At 35.3% G+C, this 21446-nt stretch overlaps 1 protein-coding gene across 1 annotated transcript in view; it reads right to left on the bottom strand.

The window, feature by feature from the left end:
* Positions 1-20950, bottom strand: part of LOC118190944 (uncharacterized) — a 293777-nt gene extending 272827 nt beyond the window's left edge. The window contains exon 1 of the mRNA XM_085812896.1: positions 20501-20950. Coding sequence (XP_085669022.1) covers positions 20501-20612 — 112 coding nt within the window. The 5' untranslated portion in view covers positions 20613-20950. The remainder of the gene's footprint in view (positions 1-20500) is intronic.
* Positions 20951-21446: the final 496 nt, after the last annotated feature.

Below are 21446 nucleotides of genomic sequence, written 5' to 3'. Positions count from 1 at the left end.
GAAACCGGCTCGTATACACGTTACACATGGGGAAAACCACGAAAACACCCATGCAGGCAGCCCGTTCGCGGGATTCGAACCTCGGACCGAACTACCAGTGTTCAGGGACTTTACCGCTCGGCCGCTGGTGGGCCCCATTCGAAATGGAGATCCCGATAAACTTTACCGCCAAGTGCGAAGTGCGCACAGTTATTCAATTTTTGAACGCAAAAGGCGTTAAACCGGTTGAAATTCACCGCCTATTGACAGAAGCGTATGGACAGTCGTGCATGGATGTCAAAAACGTTCGCAAGTGGTGTAGAGAGTTTACAGCCGGTCGTACTGAAATTCATGACGAAGAAAGGAGCGGGAGGCCGTCAATTGCCGACGAGACAATTTGTTCAGTTCGTATTCGTTGAGTTTTGCGATTGTTGAGTTCGTAAAATGCGTAAAGATCGGAGGATCATCTGGATGCTCCTGAAGCTCCTCAACGCTTCCTGAAGGGCATGGCGGCAAGCTGATATGACATGGGCATTGTAAAACTGCCACAGCGTCTACAAAAATGCATCGACCGAAATGGCGATTATGTTGAAAAATAAAGCATTCTGCAATCTTTATTAAAGTGATGTAGCAATTATAGAAAATAAACGATTCTATGTATATCTAAAAATATAGGAGACCTTTTTTTTGGGGATTGCCCTCGTATGAATCACAAAATGTATCTCAATGCCCTTGTTTGGCCCTGTAAAACCATTATTTGTTGTTCCAATAACTACTGGACCCGAGCAGTTGGATGAGAGTGAATTCCCAGACGGCGCTTTGGTCCGTGGGACTGCCCTCCGGATACATTCGGACGCTCGGTGCGAGGCGTTTGTGTGACAAAACGCTCTGGCCAAACTCTAGATATAGGTGGACGTGGAGCTATACCAATTAACCTCAATGGTAGAGGCATGGTGCCCACGCCCTCCTTCGCATATCCTAACACTCTCATTTCCATTTCGCTGCCAGAACGTAAATTTGTCCTTCGCATGGTATCAAATGAGATAGAAAGAACAGAATATTTAAAGGAAGGTTTTACTGTGTAGAATCAGAGTCTGTTCTGCCTGCTTGAAGGCCACATAGGCGGTGAGTTTTCTACCACTACGCTTCTTATGCCACCTTTAGTCTGAGCCAGTTTGCGCGTTATTTCTGTTGTACAATCTGTTTAGGCCAAACTTGTAGAGACATTACTTATTTTTGGAAGCAGGCAAGATGAAAAATGAGCAACACCTTCGCTGAGAATCGAACCGCAAACAACTGGAATACGCGCCCATCGTGCAGACCACCACACCACGAGGGCACGCTAAAAAGGCGGGGGGGGGGAATACCTTACAGGAGACCCAGTCGCCAAATCCTGGGTGTGAAGAATAATTACCCACCATCCTTTTAGTTCAGGCGCCACTGTAGAGGCATTAGGTATTTTCGGAAGCAGGCAAGATGAAAAATGAGAAAATGCTTCGCCGGGAACTGAACCGCAGGGATACGCGCCCAGGGTAAACCATCACACCACGAAGGCACGCTAAGAAGGGGGAATACCTTACATACTCCGGGGTTTATTAGGAGACCCAGTCGCCAATTCCTGGGTGTGAAGAATAATTACCCACCATCCTTTTAGTTCGGGCGCCACTGTAGAGACATTACGTATTTTTTGGAAGCAGGCAAGATGAAAATTGAGAAAATGCTTCACCGGTAATGGAACCGCAGACGAGCCCAGGGTAAACCACCACACCACGAAGGCACGCTAAGGAGAAATACCTCATAAACTTAATTCTTAGTTTTATTTAATCCATTATCATTAAAACATAACTGCTGGCTTCTGTAAGTGTTGGCAAGACAAAGCCATAATTCGTCACTATATTTTACAAGAGTTCTTGTGTTATTAATTGAGGTTACAGAACAATACGAAACTCTACAAACTCAGGTTATTATTGTCTAGAAATGTTGAAATTCTAGTTGTTTTAAAAATATGTGCATGCTTCCAATACTAGATTTTTAAGAATTATTCGCTGATGAGACCAAAAGAATTCATTTGAGTTAGTTTCAGGCTTTTTGAGCAAAAGGAATATTTAGAGGTATAAACAATTTAGGAAAAACGTTCAGCAGATAAACATGTAACACTTAATCAGATATCATTAATGAAGACTGTGTGTCAAAAGCTGCAAGGCAGCTAAAGACGATAGCCCACACTGCTGCCAACCAAACAGTAATTAATATTCAACAGAAACCGTTACATGAAGTTATTCTTTCGGTTTAAGATTTAAGGAGCAAAAATTGGAAAATAACTAAAATTCAGAAAATACAGGGAATGAAACTGTCAGGACTAAAGTAAATATTTGGGGGTGCTTCACACTGAATGCGTGACTTTCAAAGGTGCAAAACTTTTCTAAGTTGACTAAGCATAATGAGAAAAAGAAAGCTGTCAAGATGCGTAATTATTATTTGCAGTCAGCCAACGACGATTTCAACTTCCTCGCTAACTGTAAGAAAAAAATATATATATATATTTTTTCCCATTTCCTATTTAAAAGACTTAATGTGATTTTAGATTTTTTTTATTTATGTGCAGTACATGTCTAGTCGTTTGGGTTCTGAAAAAAAAAATCTGATACGTACACCACATGACTTCCTTGTACGGAATATTAAATTATACGCATTTTTTCTTGCATTTCATTTACACTTATTAGATTGAATTAAACCTACTTTGCCGACAGCGTATAAGCCACAATAGAATAAATGCATTCTTTAAAATTCACTTTGTTTACCTTAGCGACACTCTGGCGCTAGGTTTACTTAACAGTATTATATTTCGTTCATATTATAACTCAGAATGCACAAAATTTATATCATTTAAAGAATTATCTAATCGTTACCACATGTTCTATTCAAATACTGTAATAAAGCAAGAACGATGTATAAAAGAAATTAAGCAAACAAAACAAAAAAGAAGCAGTTTTTCACAGACGATTGAGTATTTCTCATTCAATTAATTCAGTTCTCACTTCGCGACAAGGCAAAAATACATAAAAACTCAAAATATGTGTATTAAAAATTACGAAGTAAATCTCAAACGGTTATTTCCTCGGGAAAATTCCAGAAAGGATGAAGCATGATTTAAATAATAAATGAAAGCGTTATCTTTGTCGTTGCGAAGCTAAGTTTCTCTAGACTGGCAACAAATCCACTAGTCTGCTGTTTCAAATGTAAACAATCAATGGCCGCCATAAAAAAAAAGGCTTAGCGGCACTTAAACAACTTTAAAATTGTTCATAATTCTAAAATTATTGCATACACATTTACTAAAGGCAGAAAAACCTTTACGTTCAGCAGATAAATATGTAACCGGAAGATAAGAACAACATAATTCAATCATTTTAAAGCAAAAAATGTACAATTTACAAACATATAAGAGTAAAGAAACTGAGATCACTGAGCCGGGTAACAGAGTGGATATATATATAAATATATTTATAAACGTTTGGTGCGGCCGATTGCAACCCAAATACGAGGTGCACATCTACATGTTATAGCAGTCCTATATACAAAATTTCGACGTTCTGAGGCTACTCGTTTTTGAGTTATGCGAGATACGTACGTACGCACGTACGTACATTCGTTCGTACAGACGCCACGAAAAATTTTCTTCAGAATTCATTTTAAAGTAGTTTTATAATTTTTTTTTGGAGGAAAAGAGTGTTTTATTCTGTCCTTACGTACAGATGTCACGGAAATACATCGCTAAATTGCATTTGAAAGAGGTCAAAATGGGGTATTTTCGTTGAAATATGCTGCCTGAAACTTTTCGCGATTACAATACTTCCTTTTTACTTCGTACAAAAAGTAAAAATATGAAGATTGTTTGTTTATTTTTGTAAATGGAGGCATTCTGAAACTGAAAATATAAAAATTACTATCTTATGAATGAAAACATTTTGTCACACATGAACAATTTTAATTAATTTTTTAAAGCACAAGCACATTAGGGATGTCTGCGCAAAGAAGTGCCGTCCATGTAGAAGGTTACCTAAACATTGGTTATTTGTTGTTGTTGTTACTTATGTTCACTTGTCTGACCGTAACATCAGCCCCAGCCCACGAAATACCGCTCGGCAAGGAGCGCTAACTTACGCCTGTCAACACCTTTGAGCACCTTACAGGGGACAGTACGATTTAGCTCAGTTCCGCGCCCAATTTTGATGAAGAGCACCCCGGGGGGGGGACAATTCGGAGGGTCTCCCACCCTTCTTCCCCTTCCACCAAACCACCACGCGAGGACTTTCGGCTCGCCGCATATTTGGAGGGCAGCCATGCTGCAATGACACTATATATTTACAAACATCCATGCCTTCTCCGGGATTCGAACCCGGCCCCTTCGGCACGGCAGTCGGCAACGTTAACTACCATACCGATTAAGCGGCATTGGTTATTTAGGTACTATTTCCGTTTTGAGGATGGTAAAAAATTGCAGCGAAAATGTATGCGCGAAAGCGCCAAATCTAGCAAACGCCCCCATTTAACAGCGCGCGAAATCTAGCTGATTTCAGATTGCGTAAGTTTAGATAGTTCTATATTTCTTAAGAGGCTATTGAAATACTAGTTTAATTTTTAAATCCTTTTTTTGATATCCTATGGATTTAACAATTTGAGAATTGCTCGTGACGAAAAGTCGGCAATGGAATTTTGGGTAAAGTGCAGGATCCCCCACTGCTTGACGCGTTTTTAAGAATTGCACATACTCCATATACCATGTACGCAGCTATTTTCACTTCAAAAAAAAAATAAAATCCCAGAATTGTACAAAATGGCACTGCGCACACCCTTGACTTTATCTATGTACACATCGACCTATTTTAACTTAAAAATTAAAAGAAAATTGACAAAAATCCAATTGTTTTTACCCTTGTAAAAAGCGGCAAACAAATAAGTGGGAGATCCTGCACTTTACCGAGAATTTTTTCAAAGAAAAGCCATCATTCATTATAGAAGGCCCACCAGCGGCCGAGCGGTAAAGACTTTAAACACTGGTAGTTCGGTCCCAGATTCGAATCCCGCGAACGGGCTGGCTGCATGGGCGTTTTCGTGGTCTTCCCCATGTGTAACGTGTATACGAGCCAGTTTCCCTTAGAAAGTCCTCCACGAAGGCATTCCTCCCTTCAGGCAGATAGCCCTTGTGTGCTTTGCTATAATTGAATAATCCAATCCATCCATTCATTATAGAAAATTATGTTTGAACAACCAATGAGACGAAATTATGCTTTAGTGATAACTCGGTAGCGAAATAGCGATGCAGGAATCCATTCAGTTATGTTTAGCCTTTTTTTATATAAATTATAATAATGATCTGAAATAATAGTTATTTACTCTTATGGTTCCATTCAGCCTTTTTATATAAATTATAATAATAAAAAAGCACTACATGAAATTAACCTTTCACATAAAATTAAAACAATAATCTTTAGATAGTTATTTACTATTATATAATCCCTTTCTTGCGTTAGGGTTGCCGCAATTATTTTTGGCAGCACTGGCATTAACAATAGTTTGGCGATTTTTTACGATCTTCAAAACGGAATAGTACCGTTATTTAATTGATTTAAGTAATCTGAGTATATTTAATTTAGGCATGTAGAAGTCACAAAAATCTCCTATACACAACTGTTTCCATTACCAGAAATCGAATAAAAACTGAGTAATACAGCCGTTTCATAAAGATGGATGTATCACACATATATGTGCAAGAGAAAAATTTAAGAAAAATCTTAGAAATAATTCACTCGAAGAAATTCTTAATTTTAGAGGAACATGTTTTCCTTCCCTTTTTTCATTGAGCACGAGCGAGAAAAGGTACATCGCTCATTCTTTGAAATGAATTTAGCAAAATGCATGAAGCACGTTTGTTATTGTTATCGCTTATAACAAATATGACAAATTTCCAAACGCGCCAATGTATATAAATTCATGTACATCTTTGGAAATGTTGACTCTTGATTTTTTGCAGGTATGCCTAAAAATACATCTACTCTAAGGTGATAGTAAAAGTTAGTAAAATACTTTTGAACAATTTCTAAAAATTTCTAAAAAATGCAAATTTTAAAAATAGTGAGAAAATTATATTTTAATTTAATCTGAATTTCGAATTGTATAACAAATTCAATTAACACTGCGGAGATAAAATTTTGAAAGGTAATTTTTTAAAAACTACTTTCTGCAAAACTTTGCACTTTGGCATAATTTAACCATAGAACAGAATTATGGAAAAAATAGGTATGTCATTTCAGAAAATGTTCGATTTTGTTTGAGAATACCTATGTTAGAAGAATGCTATATATAAATGCATAAATGTATCCTAAATCGCGCTTTCGAAACATGAAAAATGCAAGCTAAATTTCATCAATTGGCCAAGTAGAACGAGAGATATAGATAACTGTCTCATTTTTTTTTCAAGGTGTACAACAATACAGGGTGATCAGCGAATAAGCCCTGATTTCAAAATTAAATATCTCTACAACAAAGATCGATAGAATTATGCGGTAAACTGTACGTTTATTAGCAAAACTGTAAAAATGGTGTACAAAAGTTTAGAAAATTTAGTTACGAAAGTCGTTAACAGATGGCGCTCTAATCGCGATGACCTATCAATAGCTTTTAAAAATGTGCTTCTAATTCGTAAGTGATCAGTACGACTGTTGGCTAGTGAAAAAAGGCTAGCGTAGAAAGTGAAATAATGTATTCCATTGAACAACATGTTTTTTTGGTTCTGGAATTTCACCGATTAGAACACAGTCCTAAGGCAACACGTCACAGTTTTCAAAACCAATTCAATGTTCTAGTTGAACCCGATGCGAATCCCATTCGCATGCTCTTTGCGAAATTCGAACGGACTGGCAGCGTGGCTGATGATTGAAAGGGAGTATTTTGATTGCAAAGGCTGCTTCACTTTATTTTGTTTTTTTTTTTTTTTACTCTTTTCAGGAAACGAGTTTTCAGCGCAGAGCGCCATCTGTTAACGATTTTCGTAACTAAATTTTCTAAACTTTAGTACACCATTTTTACAGTTTTGCTAATGAACGTACAATTTACCGTATAATTCTATCGATCTTTGTTGTAGAGATATTTAATTTTGAAATCAGGGCTTTTTCGCTGATCACCCTGTATCTTTCTCATTATAAACAACAATTGACATGAGATAATCATTATACAAATGTATAAATTTACTTATAATGTGTGTAAATAAAAAAGTGCTTTACAGATTTAAGCTCCAGCATATCATTGCCCTTGACATTTCGTCCAACAAGGGCCGAGCGGTAAAATTGCTGAACACTGGTAGTTCTAACCAGTTTTCGAATCCAGGCGAACCGGCTGCCAGCATGGTCGTTTCAGTGGTTTTCCCATGTGTAAAGTGTATTTCATATTTTGTAACACTTCAACGAATTTTTAATTAACAAACTTAACGATTTCAAACCGAGCAATCAAATAACGATGTTTGAAACTTCATTTCGGTTGGCTAAGCAGATTGGCCGCTGAGGGTTCATATATCGATTTTCTTTGACTATCCTGTATTTCTTACGATAATAGTGAATATTCAGCTTTTTTAATTAATATTTTCATTTATCTTATGCAAATCCACATAAAAATCTCAACCCCCCTGATCAGCCAAAATCATCGACGCATTAAGTCTCCTACCTAATGCGCCATGCGTTGCCAATTCATAAAATGAAGTTTCTAATCAACTTATAAAGATGGCGCACGTTTATTTTGTTCTCTGAACTTAATTGGAAGTTAATGTCTAGAGCGTTTCAAACCAGATGCATTAACGGAAGCAATTCTTCACATTACGGGTGCCTCAATGGAAAATCGATATTTCGCTAAGTTTTAATCAAAACCTTAATTAGAAAAAGGTGAAAAAATAATCACCATTCCAGGAGGCGTTTACTATTAAGTTAATGAGTTTTATAAATAGTGATCTTCCATAAACTAATCACTGCTAAATTTACGATCATTATCAGGTAACCGAGATGATATCTCGGTCTTTTCAAGGCCAATACTTTGACGAAATGTCGAAGGTATCAGTCGTTAAAAATGATTTAAAATGTGAAGTTTTTGTCTAAATGAATATTATTAGTGACATAATAACATCTACTCTTTAGATAAAAATGTATACATAGAAATTTCTATTAGTCTATTTCCTTGGACCCTATTGGTCTTTAATTTAGAATTTTTTAAAACTCATTCAGAAAAACCTACCTGAAAATATAAATAAAAAATTCTGATGTGTACACAACATGACTTCCTTGTACGGAATATTAAATTATACGCATTTTTTCTTAAATTTTATTTAAATTGATTCGGTTCCATTAAATCTACTTCGTCGACAGCGCATAAACCACAATAGAATAAATGCACTCTTTAAAATTCACTATATTTATTTACTATAACGACACTCTGAATGCACAAAATTTATATCATTTGAAGAATTATCGTTGCCACAGGTTCTATTCAAATATCATAATAATGTTAAAACGATGTATGAAAGAAATTAAGCAAACAAAACAGAAAAGAAACAGTTTTTCACAGACGATTTAGTATTTCTCATTCAATTAATTCAGCACTCACTTCGCGACAAGGCAAAAATACATAAAAACTCAAAATATCTGCATTAAAGATTACGACGTAAATCTTAAACACTTATTTCTTCGAAAAAATTACAGAAAGGATTAAGCATGATTTAAATCGCAATAATAAATGAAGGCGTTATTTTTGTGTTGCGAAGCTTAGTCTCTCTAGATTGGCAACAAATCTACAATTCTGCTGTTTCAAATGTAAACAAATATGTCCGCCATGTTATTTAAAACTTAACCGCACTTAAACAGCTTTTAAATTGTTGATAATTGTACAAATAGTGCTTCCAGAATTACGAAAGGCATAAAAACCTTAACCGGAAGATAAAAACAACATAATTCAATCATTTTTAAAGCAAAAAAAAAAAAGTACAATTTACAAACATATAAGAGTAAAGATACTGATATCACTGAGCCGGGTAACAGAGTGGATATATATATAAATTTATTTATATACGTTTGGTGCGACCGATTGCAACCAAAATACGAGGTGCACATCAACATGTTATAGCAGTCCTATATACAAAATTTCAACGTTCTGAGGCTACTCGTTGCGAGATACGTACGTAAGTACATACGTTCGTACAGACGCCACGAAAAATTCTCTTCAGAATTAATTTAAAGCAGATTTATAATTTTTTTGGAAGAAACGAGTCTTTTTTTCTGTCTTTTATTATGTACAGATATCACGCAAAAACATCGTTAAATTGCTTTCGATAGCGGTCAAAATGGATATTTTTGTTGAAATATCCTGCCTAAAACTTTTCGCGATTACAATACTTCCTTTTTACTTCGTACAAGGAAGTAAAAAGAGACATTACTTAAAAATATAGTAAACTTATCTTTTATGTTCCATATCGTATTACAGTTTCGAATTAGATACGTTTCATAATGTTATAGGCCTATTTTATAGGCCTATTTTAATTAACAAAGAATCAAAATAGTCCTGTGACATTATGAAATCAAACATATGATATCAAAATAGTAGCTTATCAAAATAGGCAGGCCTGTAACATACGCATGAAAAAATCCAATCTCAAGTGTCTAAATTACTAACTTTATTGAAATTATTACTAACTTGTATTGAAACTGATACCAGATGCGCATAAATGGGGACTGTAATGCCTGCCCGATGTGCTAGGCTTAATCGGCGTTAAATACTTAAAAATTAATTTAAGGGGGCTCATACACCTTAAACCTCTTATGATCTTCGAATATGTGACTGTTGCAAGAATTGAGATAACTTGCTTATTTTAAAAGCAATTACTTCCAACTTTTTACATCTGACTACATAATATAGCTGCTTTCTGAAATCGTAATCAGAAAGTTTGTGTTGCCACAAATATTTTTGTAATTTAATCGGCTTTGTAACAAAAATTTTCGTCATGTTTCCACCTTGCGCGCACAGTTTAAAATTATCTGTTGCATTATTTAATTCCATAGTTTATATATAGCTTTTATAACATTTGGAAACTACTGTAAACCAAAAAAAAAAAACTGAGAATTTCATGTTAAATTTTTATTTTATTTGGAGTTGAGTTTATAAAATGTATTTTATTAAAAAAATCTGTAATGTTTTCGCGCATAAAATGTTTTAATATTAAAATATTCATCAGATTTTTGGTTCAGTTAGAAAATAGTGCCCATATAAAGAATTCCATCCAATTTCAAGTATGTACCATCAGCCATTTTTAAAATATCATGCGCGCAAGGTAGAAAAATGACGAAACATTTTGTCACAAAGCGTATTAAATTACAAAAATATTTGTGGTAACACTAACTTTCTGGTTACTAGTTTCCAAAATAGCTATATTATGTAGTCAGCTGTAAAAGGTTGGAGGTAATTTCTTTTAAAATAAATAAAATATCTCAATTGTAGCAACAGTCACATAATTTGAAGCTCATAAGAGGTTTAAGGTGTATGAGCCCCCTTAAGCTTTTAAATAAGCCGTTGGTTTAGTGCTAGTACTCCATTAAGAAGCTTCAAAACTATCTTTCCTGTAGTTCGAACCACAGGTTAATAATACTTTCATCAGAATGAACCCATCCGCAAAAAGTATAATCATCTCAAAGCGTATTAACAGCTTTCACGCAAAAATTCATTAATAGTGCTAATAATCTAGAGTGGACATTTCTTCTTCAGCTATTGATATTTAATATGGTATTTTATCTGTGCAACGCAACCAATCGTGATGCAGACCCGAAGCAGCCAACGGGTTCATACACTGAAGTGACAAAAGTCATGGGATACCTCCTAACATTTTGTCGGTCCTCCTTTTGCCCAGCGAAGTGCAGCAACTCGACGTGGCATGGACTCAACAAGTCGTTGGAAGTCCCCTGCAGGAATATTGAGCCATGCTGCCTCTATAGACGTCCATAATTGTGAAAGTGTTGACGGTGCAGGGTGCACGAACTGACCTCTCGATGATGTCCCATAAATGTTCGATGGGATCATGTCGGGCGATCTAGGTGGCCAGATGAACAATTGTGGCCCGGAGACATGGCGCATTGTCATCCATAAAAATCCCATCGTTGTTTGAGTACGTGAAGTCCATGAATGGCTGTAAGTGATCTCCAAGTAGCTGAAGGTATCCATTTCCAGTAAATGATCGGTTCAGTTGCACCAGAGGACCGAGTCCATGACATGTAAAAACAGCCCAGACCATTATGGAACCACCACCAGCTTGAACAGTGCCTTGTTGACAACTTGGGTAAATGGCTTCGTGGGGTATGCTCCACACTCGAACCCTACCATCAGCTCTTACGAATTGAAATCGTGACTCATCTGACCAAGCCACGGTTTTCCATTCGTTTAGAGACCAACCGATATGCTCACGAGAGTCACTGCAGGCGATGTCGTGCTGTCAGTAAAGGCACTCAAGTCGGTCTTCTGCTGACATAGCCCAAGGAAGGCAAATTTCGCCGCACTGTCCTATCGGACATGTCTTTCGTACGTCCCACATTGATTTCTGCGGTTATTTGACGCAGTGTTGCTTGTCTGTGAACATTGACAAATCTACGCAGACGTCGCTGGTCTCGGTCGTTAAATGCAGGTGGACGGCCACTGCGCTGTCCATGGTGGGATGTTATGCCTAAAATTAGATACTCTCGGCACACTCTTGACACTGTGGATCTCGGATTGTTGAATTCCCTAACGATATCCGAAATGGAATGACCCATGCGTCTAGCTCCAACTACCATCCCGCGTTCAAAGTCTGTTAATTCTCGTCGTGCGGCCATAATCACGTCAAAGCTTCTTCACATGAATAACTTGAACACAAATGAAAGCCCTGCCAAAGCACTTCCCATTTATACATTTTCTACGCAATACTACTGCCATCTGTATATTTGCATATTGCTATCCCATGACTTTTGTCACTTCAGTGTATATCTTACTTATAACCTGAAACTATAAGTTTGAAAGCGTGATACATTCACGTATGGATTTTAGTTAGATAATATGATGGTTTCGACCTCCAGAAAACTCAAATGTAGCTACTTTTATTCAAGTGGAAGATAATTTTAAATTCTGTTGAAAGCAGGAAACCCTTTCGACCCGATTTTTGCGTGTTTAAATTTAATTATGAAAAGTAGTTTAATTTAATGTTGACATACGAAAAGAAATGTAATATGAGTTTAAAGTTTTTGGTAAAAATTTATTGTACGGTGCCCCTTGGCGAATCGTTTCTTTTTTGACGCCAAAATCGACGGCAGGTAGGCAAAATTTCAAAATGGCCGCTACACAAACCCAAAATAAGAAGTCAAAGAATTGCACAAACTCGACATTGCGCACTGCCTTAATTTTGTCCATGTACACATCGATCTATTTATTATCACTTAAAAAAAACAAGAAGCTAAAACAAAGTTAAAAATATCATGTTAACCAGAAGGGTTACTATTACAAAAACATAGGCAAAATCTGCATTTATCACAACACGATTGGCGATATTCGCAAAAATAACCCGTTTTTAACGACAAAAAAAAAAAAAAAAAAAATTTCCAAGGCTAGTTTCGCCAATATTATAAACATAAGTGTTCGCGATAAAAATACTTCGCGCGGCGGTATTCCAGATTTGTCAAACAACTAAATACCGCTTGGCTATTTTGTCAGAAAAAAATCCATGGAGACCGTAGGATAAATATTAGCCATGTTTTTATTTGTTCCCGTTTCCTGGAAATCTCCTGGGACAATATGTCCCAATCGTATTGTCAACTGGAACTATTTGTCCCAATCGTCTAGGATATTACCCTTTCTCAGAAAAGAAAACTAAAATGTGTGGTAATGTATAATGTGAATATTACAAAACGTAAACTCTGCCACATGCACCAATTCATATACAACAAAAATTTTCACTTATGTTTCATTAACATAAAATATCAGCAAGTAGTAATTTTACACTGATGGGGCATATTAACCCACTGTTCAATATGACTGGGACAATATATCCCACAAAAAGAAGTTATTCAAAATTTCTTAAATCTGACATTAAAAAAGTTACTAAATTACTACTTAATAAGAACAATAAGAACTATTTCATACTAAGCATGCCTTAGATATAATTGTATGTAATGTAAAATTAAATAAAATAGACAAATTGAAATTTAAATAATCGGCGCGCTCAAAAACATAAGTGCGCCATCTGCAATCTGAAAGTATTGTCAGGTTTCTTTAGTCACATATCTGTTCCCTAATTTCTTAAAAACAATGCAAACTTAAAAAACCCCATTTTAAAGTACGGTTTTATTTACCCAATAGGGCATGAAATCTAATCTCTGGGACGTATGTGCCCATTAGAGTTAGAGTTTCGTTTAGTTTATTTAATTATAGCAAAGCGCTCGAGAGTTATCTGGAAGAGATGCCTTCGTGGAGGACTTTCTAAGAGAAACTGGCATTACACAAGGCGGAAACCAGAAAAGCACGAAAACACCCGTGCAACCAGTCCATTCGCCGGGGTTCGAACCCCGGATCGAGTTACAAGTGCAAGAAATTTAAGAAGAGTTGATTAGGACATCACTTAGCAAAACTGTGTAACCTCACATTTAATGCATACAATTTTTTTCACACTTTTAGAGATTATGGATAAAAGAGATTTATAACACCAGCTCATTATTCAAGTATCTCCAAAAATGCACTACAGCGTAAAATATCCCATACGCATTCATATAATTTACTAATAGGGTTAATAGAAAAAAGTTTACTATAAAGTTAATTAACGTTACAATTAATATTTAACACATCCCACATCACAAATTTAGATCACAAGTGTTTGCTTTTGTAATGTGATCACTTTTATTTATTAAAGTTTAATATGGTGTAACTGCTACTTCTCGCCAGCTAAGTAATGAATGCAGGTCACACAAATGGTCGAATCACTAATGTCGAAACATTCGAATTACTAGTATTCAGTAATTCTACCGCTCGCCCGCTTAAGAGCGAAACAGTGAGAGAAATTTGTTTAAAATTTTGAAGGCTAAATTTCCGATTTAACTGTTCAGTGTTACTTTTTCACTTTGAAAATCAAAAACAGAATATCTACATAGTGACTGAGGAGCTTAGATTCCCTTTACTTTAACGTGTATACCAGCCAGTTCCCCTTAGGAATTCCTCCACGAAGGCATCCTTTCCCTTAGGCAGATAGCCCTCGAGGCTTTGCCGTAATTAAATAACCTAACCTAACCTTTACTTTGGTTAAGATATTTTGATTTTTTCCCTCTTTAAAAAAAAAAAAAAAGAAAAAAAAAAGAAAAAAAAAAAAAAAAAACTTTGATTTTTTATTGATGACCGATTGACAGGATATTCGGAATGAGTAATTTTTAACTATCCTCGTTTCGCATTAACAAATTCAACTCTCCCCATTGCGCAAAGATATTGCTGTCACAAACAAATCTTTCTAACTGAATCTTCGGACCCACCAATGGTCGAGCGATAAAATCTCTGAACACTGGTAGTTCGGTCCGAGGTTTGAATCCCGCGAACGGCTAGCTACATGGGCGTTTCCGGGCTTTTTCTCATGTATAACGCGTATATTAGCCAATTTTCCTTAAAAAGTCCTCCACGAAGGCCTCTCTCCTCTTATGCAGATAGCTCTTGAGCGCTTTGATATAACTAAATAAACCAGACCAAACTGGCTCAATCCTCAGTCCAGTAAATATCGTAATCAGCTTTCATTTGCCACCATACAAATAATCACAAAGTTTTCTAAGACCTTTCAAGTTACGGACCACCAGCGGTCGAGTTGGTCGCTGAACCCTTTAGTTCGATTCGAGGTTCGAGTCCCGCGAAAGGGCTGGCTGCATGGGAGTTTTCGTTGCTTTCCTCGTGTGTAACGTGTATACGAGGCAGTTTCGCTTAGAAAGTTCTCCACGAAGGCATCCCTTCCCTTAAGCAGATAATCCTAGTGTGCTTTACCGTAATCTAAATACAACCAAACCGAACTTTCAAGTTACGAACTAATATTTTTTACTGTTTAAACTCGCATCTTCTAAGTTAATTTTTAGTGTTTATTTTTTTCATTCTCTTAAAGGAGCAAGCATATTGTATGAAATAAATAAGAATTTCGAGATAGAAATCTAAATTTAAATTTGCTATGAAGCCAAACATTTACCTCTTTTCACAAAGCAACTACTTTGCAAATTCATGGTTTTGGCGTCGATGGTACGTTATGTTTTTTACAAAATGTTAGCTTCTTATGCTTTCCCCACCCAGATTCAGTATATCCTCGTTTAACTGAATTTATATTATTTATATAATATTATTTGAAACAATAGGTGAAAAGTAACACTGAACAGTTAAATCAGAAACTTCAAATTTTTAATCAACTTTCTCGCACTGTTTCGCTTACCAGCACCCAAGCGGTAAAATCGCTGAATACTGGTAGTTCGAATCCCGGCAAACAAGCTGGCTGCATGGGAGTTTCGTGCTTTTCTCTATGTAAGGCCTGTAAACCAGGCAATTTCTCTTAGAAAGTCTTTCACGAAGGCGTACCTTCCCTTAGGCAGATAGCCCTCGAGTGCTTTGCCATATTCAAATAAACATAAACCTAACCCATCTCTCACTTTTTCAGTTTTACTTATTTTATAATGGAAACAAACAATACAAATGCTCTCACTATATTGTATACAAAAATACTGGATAGTAAAATCTCAGTGCATAAAATCCTTTTCATATAGCCAAACATGCGCTTGAGGGAAGGCAGAAAATTAATTTTAAATAACCCACATTACTTCTAATTTTAAAAAATACAGATTTGTACATGCTGTATTGCATAATATATATGTTAATATAGTGTAATACATGCTTTTTCTTAATTAATAGAGGATATCATGCAACGTACAGTACGTGGTTTGGTTTATTAGATTACGGCAAATCACTCGAGGGCTATCTGCCTAAGGGGACGGATGCATTCGTGGAGGACTTTCTAAGGAAAACTGGCTCGTATACACGTTACACATGGGGAAAACCACGAAAACACCCATGCAGCCAGCCCCCGTTCGCTGGATTCGAACCTCGGACCGAACTACCAGTGTTCAGCGACGTTACCGCTCGGCCGCTGGTGGGCCGTGCAAACAAAGAATAAACCCAATATAATATTCTAGAGATAATTTCTTTTATTTTATCGATCTTATGAATATTTATACTTCATTTAAATGCAGGTAATAAGTTCAAAAAATCCGTACTGATAATTTCGCATAAAAAGAATTTTGCTTTCATCGGAATTGTCTGTGACTGTAATATTTCATGACTGTAGTCAATGAACCAAATTTGTGTCCAGTATGTGAACCAATTTTTGTACTAATTATCATTAGCCCAAAGGGCTTTAGCAGTTCTGGGCTATTAATTTCGTTTTAGCATTTTTAGTCGAAAACTTTAAAAGTCTGAAACACTTTTTAAATTGTTGCCACCAAATGTTACAGCCCCGTATTATATTTAAAGAAATTAAATAATGAAGAATCTGCATAAATGTATGTGTGTTTCTCGCATTGGTATAAAACAATAGTATCTAGAGCCATCCAATTTTGAATAACATACGTCTCCACCCGAATATGGGCATCTGGTAGCCCAAATCTGGAATTTGTTTTATTATCTATTTGATATTTTGTATTGTAAAGCATTAATGAGATTTTTATTAAGAAACACAACGATTTCAAAGCCAGCAATGGCAACACTATACGAAAGCGAAAACATTTTTATGTCCAGCGTGCGTGACTGTGTATCGGAAGTTCTAAAGATATGCTCATTTTGAAATTATTCTGCGATATTACTGTTGAATTGGATTTTATAGTTTTAGTGCGAAGAACAGGATATTTAATAAATAGAGGTGACACACAAAACGTTAATAAAATGCCCCTAATAAAATCTGAACGCTTTCAGATTTTTTTTAAGAAGTCATACTTAATTCCATTTCCAAATAAATTAAATTTGTATTACTTATGATGAATTGACTTTTCACAGCTATTAATCATTAACTGAAATAAGTTCTCCCCCCCCCCCAATACTGCATTTCTACTTACATGAAAATTTAGTACAATTATGTTAGTCGAAATATCTATCCCAAGCAGTAGTGTTAACTGAACCATTTTGCAAAAACTAAATGCCAAACGTTAGGTAGATGAACGGAATAGGAAATATGCCAAATTTTTACCCTTTCAAAAAGTAAATAACTAACTAAAATGATATAATAAATAACTAAAATGATAGATAGTGGCAATTTCTGCCTGTTATTGATACTTGCTGAATAAAAAAGCACACAGGAAAAGGTTTTGATAATTAATGTTATTTTAATTGAATATATTTTCATGCGCTTTTATTTAAGAAACATAAGGATGAAGTTGCTGCTGTGTTTTTAATTGCAATTTACTACAAACGAAATGGGTCAGTGGGTTAAGCAAAATGTAATACCCCCGAAAATATGCTAGTATACTTCTGAAAAGAAAGAAACCCGATTATTCTATCAAATAAGCATTAAATTCCAATTTTTAAAATAAAGGTGTTGGTGTATTTAATTATGGCAAAGCACACTAGGGCTATCTGCCTAAGAGGAGGAATGCCTTCGTGGAGGACTTTCTAAGGGAAACTGGCTCGTATACACGTTACACATGGGGAAAACCACGAAAACACCCACGCAGCCAGCTCGTTCGCGGGATTCGAACCTCGGACCGAACTACCAGTGTTCAGCGACTTTACCGCTCGGCCGCTGGTGAGCCCTTAAAATAAAGGAAACTGCTTCCGTGTCCAGATTCATTTCGAATGCAATTTTTGTTATTTGTTAGATATACGCTAAAGACATCAAAATACCTCACATTTCTGTTTACGACTCTAATGCCCTTATCATACATATTTACAATAGTATTGGATTATTTATATTGGATTTCAGCATAGGCTCATTTTGGTACCATGTAAATTAATTTGCGAATGTTTAGCAATCTGTATTTAAAAAAAAAAAAAAAATCAAAGCTTTCAGATTTTAACATTACGCCCAAAGGAGATCTTTTTTTTTTTTTTTTTTTTTTTTTACGTTTTGTGTGTTACCTTTATGTATTAAGTATCATGTTCTTCGCACTTAAAGCATAAAATTGAATTCAAAAGCAATATTGTAAAATAATTTTAAAATGAGAATATCTTTAGAATTTCCGACAGACAGTCTGGCGCGCTGAAGATAAAAATGCTTTTCTCTGTGTTGCCACTGCTAGCGGTGAAATTATTAATAAAAATTTCGTTAAACTTTTACAAAATGTGAAACAGATAATTAAAAAAAATTCGAAATTCAAAATTCGGGCTTCCAGGTGCCCGTATTCGGGTGGAAGACTACGTTATTCAGAATTTGGTGGCTCTAGGTACCGTCGTTTTATCACAATGCGAGAAATATATATACATTCATGCAGATTCTTCATTATTTAATTTCTTCAAATATAATACTGGGCGATAATATTTGGTGGCAACAATTTGAAAAGTGAAACGACGTTTATAGTGAAATGCCACAAAATGCCAAAACGAAATTAATACGTCCTTTGGGCTAATAATTTCACCTATGAAACATGCGCCGCTGTCAAGAAACACAGACGTATAATCAGTGAACGATGTGGCGAACGATATCTACCTACAGATGAAATCCGGTTTGGAAACATTTGCGTTAAAAAATTCGCTAAAGGTTTACAAACTTTTAAACAGATATTAAAACAAATTCCAAATTAGGGCTTCCAGGTGTACATATCAGGTGCAGGTGTACTTTATTCAAAATGGGATGACTCTAGGTACCGTCATTTTATCATAATGCGAGAAACATACATATATTTACGCAGATTCTTCATTATTTAATTTCTTTAAATATAACACAAGGCGATAATATTCGGTGGCAACAATTTGAAAAGTGAAAATGACATTTAAACCTTTTAACCCAAAACGCCAAAGCGAAATTAACAGCCCTTCTGTGCTAATGCCCTTTAGGCTAATAAAAACATTTGCAAGAACTTTAATGCACAATCAGTGTACGTACAGGGAAAGATCCTTAGCATAAACGCATAAATGCACATATTCTATCTAGCGTAATATAATCGACTCGGCTGATTTATAATCCAAGGAATCAAACCACAGATTCATTATGCTTGCATGTTATACACTACTTGCTGTAGTCTAACTCACTTGGGGACTCATACACCTTAAAACCCATAAGATGTTCGAATAGGTGACTGTTGCACGAATTGGGATAACTTATTTATTTTAAAAGCAATTACTACCAACTTTTTGCAGCTGATTACATAATATAGCTGCTTTCTGAAATAGTAATCAGAAAGTTTGTGTTGCCACAAATATTTTTATAATTTAATCCGCTTTGTGACAACATTTTTCGTCGTGTTTCCAACTTGCGTGCAGAGTTTAAAATATTCTGCTTCATAATTTAATTCCATATTTAATATATAGCTTTTATAACATCTGGAAACTACTGTGAACCTAAAATTCTAAAAATTTCATGTTAAATTTTTATTTTATTTTGAGTTGAGTTTATAAAATGTATTTTATTAAAAACAAATTGTGATGTTTTCGTCCATAAAATTTTTCAATATTAAAATATTCATCAGATTGTTGGTTCAGTTAGAAAATAGTGCCCATATAAAGAATTCCATCCAATTTCAAGTATGTACCATTAGCCATTTTTAAAATATCATGCGCGCAAGGTGGAAACATGGCGAAATATTTTGTCACAAAGAGGGTTCAATTACAAAAATATTTGTGGCAACACAAACTTTCTGGTTACTAGTTTCCAAAGCAGCTATATCATGTAGTCAGCTGTAAAAAGTTGGAAGTAATTGCTTTTAAAATAAATAAAATATCCCAATTCTTGAAATAGTCACATATTCGAAGATCATGAGGGGTTTAAGGTGTATGAGTCCCCTTAAGTTACTTTAAAATAACATTTGCAGTAATAATATAGGGATATACATTCATTTCGCAAATGCACTGCAAATATTAACTAATAAACACTGCTGCGTATTATATTACGGTTTAAAAAAAAAACGAAATATTGATAAACGGAAACAGTAGAAAATGTTCTCTCTCTCTCCCTCTTCTTTTTTAAAAACTTAATTTAGCACATAAATATGCAATGCAGATCTCTCTTAATCCCTGATTTCCAGAGAAAATAGCTAATAGTTAAATGCATCCATTTCAGACTACATGAATATTTTCGCTTTAAAAGCAATACTTTTTAAATCTTATTTGAAAACTTAATTCTCTGTGTTAATAAAATAAATGAGAAAATTCCCAGCGAAATTTCACATTCATTTAAAATAATCTCCTTTTATAGAAAGATCTCAAATACTGCATGCTAAGTTATTCTCTTAAGGTACAATAGTAATTAAAGAAAACTTACCGGCAGGTTTTGATCTTCCACACGATACGTGAAGCAGAACAAATAATATTATGACCTTTTGAATCCAGTGAAAACACAATCTTTTACGAAACCATTCAAGTTCGTTCTTCATTTCCAGTATTTAAAGTAAAATCCAAAAAGTGGTATTTGAATCACAACTTCTTTCTAACCGGAGAATACGACAAGAAATTACACAGGATGCACAGAACTATGTTCAGTTACCAGCAACATTTTTGAAGCAATTGAAAGTAAAAGGGAAACAGTGAAATGTATATATATATGTATGACTAAAAGAGAAAGAGAAAATAGTTCTCAGGGAGTTTTTTTCATTGCGAAGAACAAAGAAGTTTGTTGTTAATGTTTTGGTTCAATCAACCAGAGGAAAAGTTGTGCAAAAGCTTCTCATTGGCTCTCGTTGGGGGCTCTCGACTTGGAAGCGGTGAAATCGGAACTTCCCGCAACTGGAGGAGCTGCAGCGTTTTATAGATCAGGCACAGCCTAATAGTGCACAATAAATCCCCAGCTTGTGCATCTAGCGCCATCTGTTGAGCACAAAATGAGTTTTGACAGATCGATGAAGAAGAAACTTTCGCTCTGACTTAGTTTTGAAAGTCAAAGTGTCAGAAATGGTTAGCAGGAAATGCTGGAAATGATAGAATTCCTTGGGTACTTCTCGTACAACAGATTTTACAATTATTAAACGTTTTTAAAGCTTAATAAACATAATCCAAGAATGTATAACAATCTAACAAGGGTGCAGCAAAATGCATTGCTGATTTCAAAAATTTCTAGACTATTTTTGGATTTGTTTGTTTGTAGTTTAAAGGATTAGGACGAAGTTCTCAATAGCTATCAGCCAAAGAAGAAAAGTCCTTTTGTTAAGGACTTCTCTAAGGAAAACTCGTTCACATTCACATTACGCATGGGAAAATTAAAAACATTGTTG

The sequence above is a fragment of the Stegodyphus dumicola genome, chromosome 1 (assembly GCF_044657685.1).
Source record: "Stegodyphus dumicola isolate Sdum_Otavi_A_Nest chromosome 1, ASM4465768v1".
NCBI lineage: Eukaryota > Metazoa > Arthropoda > Arachnida > Araneae > Eresidae > Stegodyphus > Stegodyphus dumicola.
Note: the sequence above shows the minus strand (reverse complement) of the source record. Positions and strands in the feature narration are given on the sequence as shown.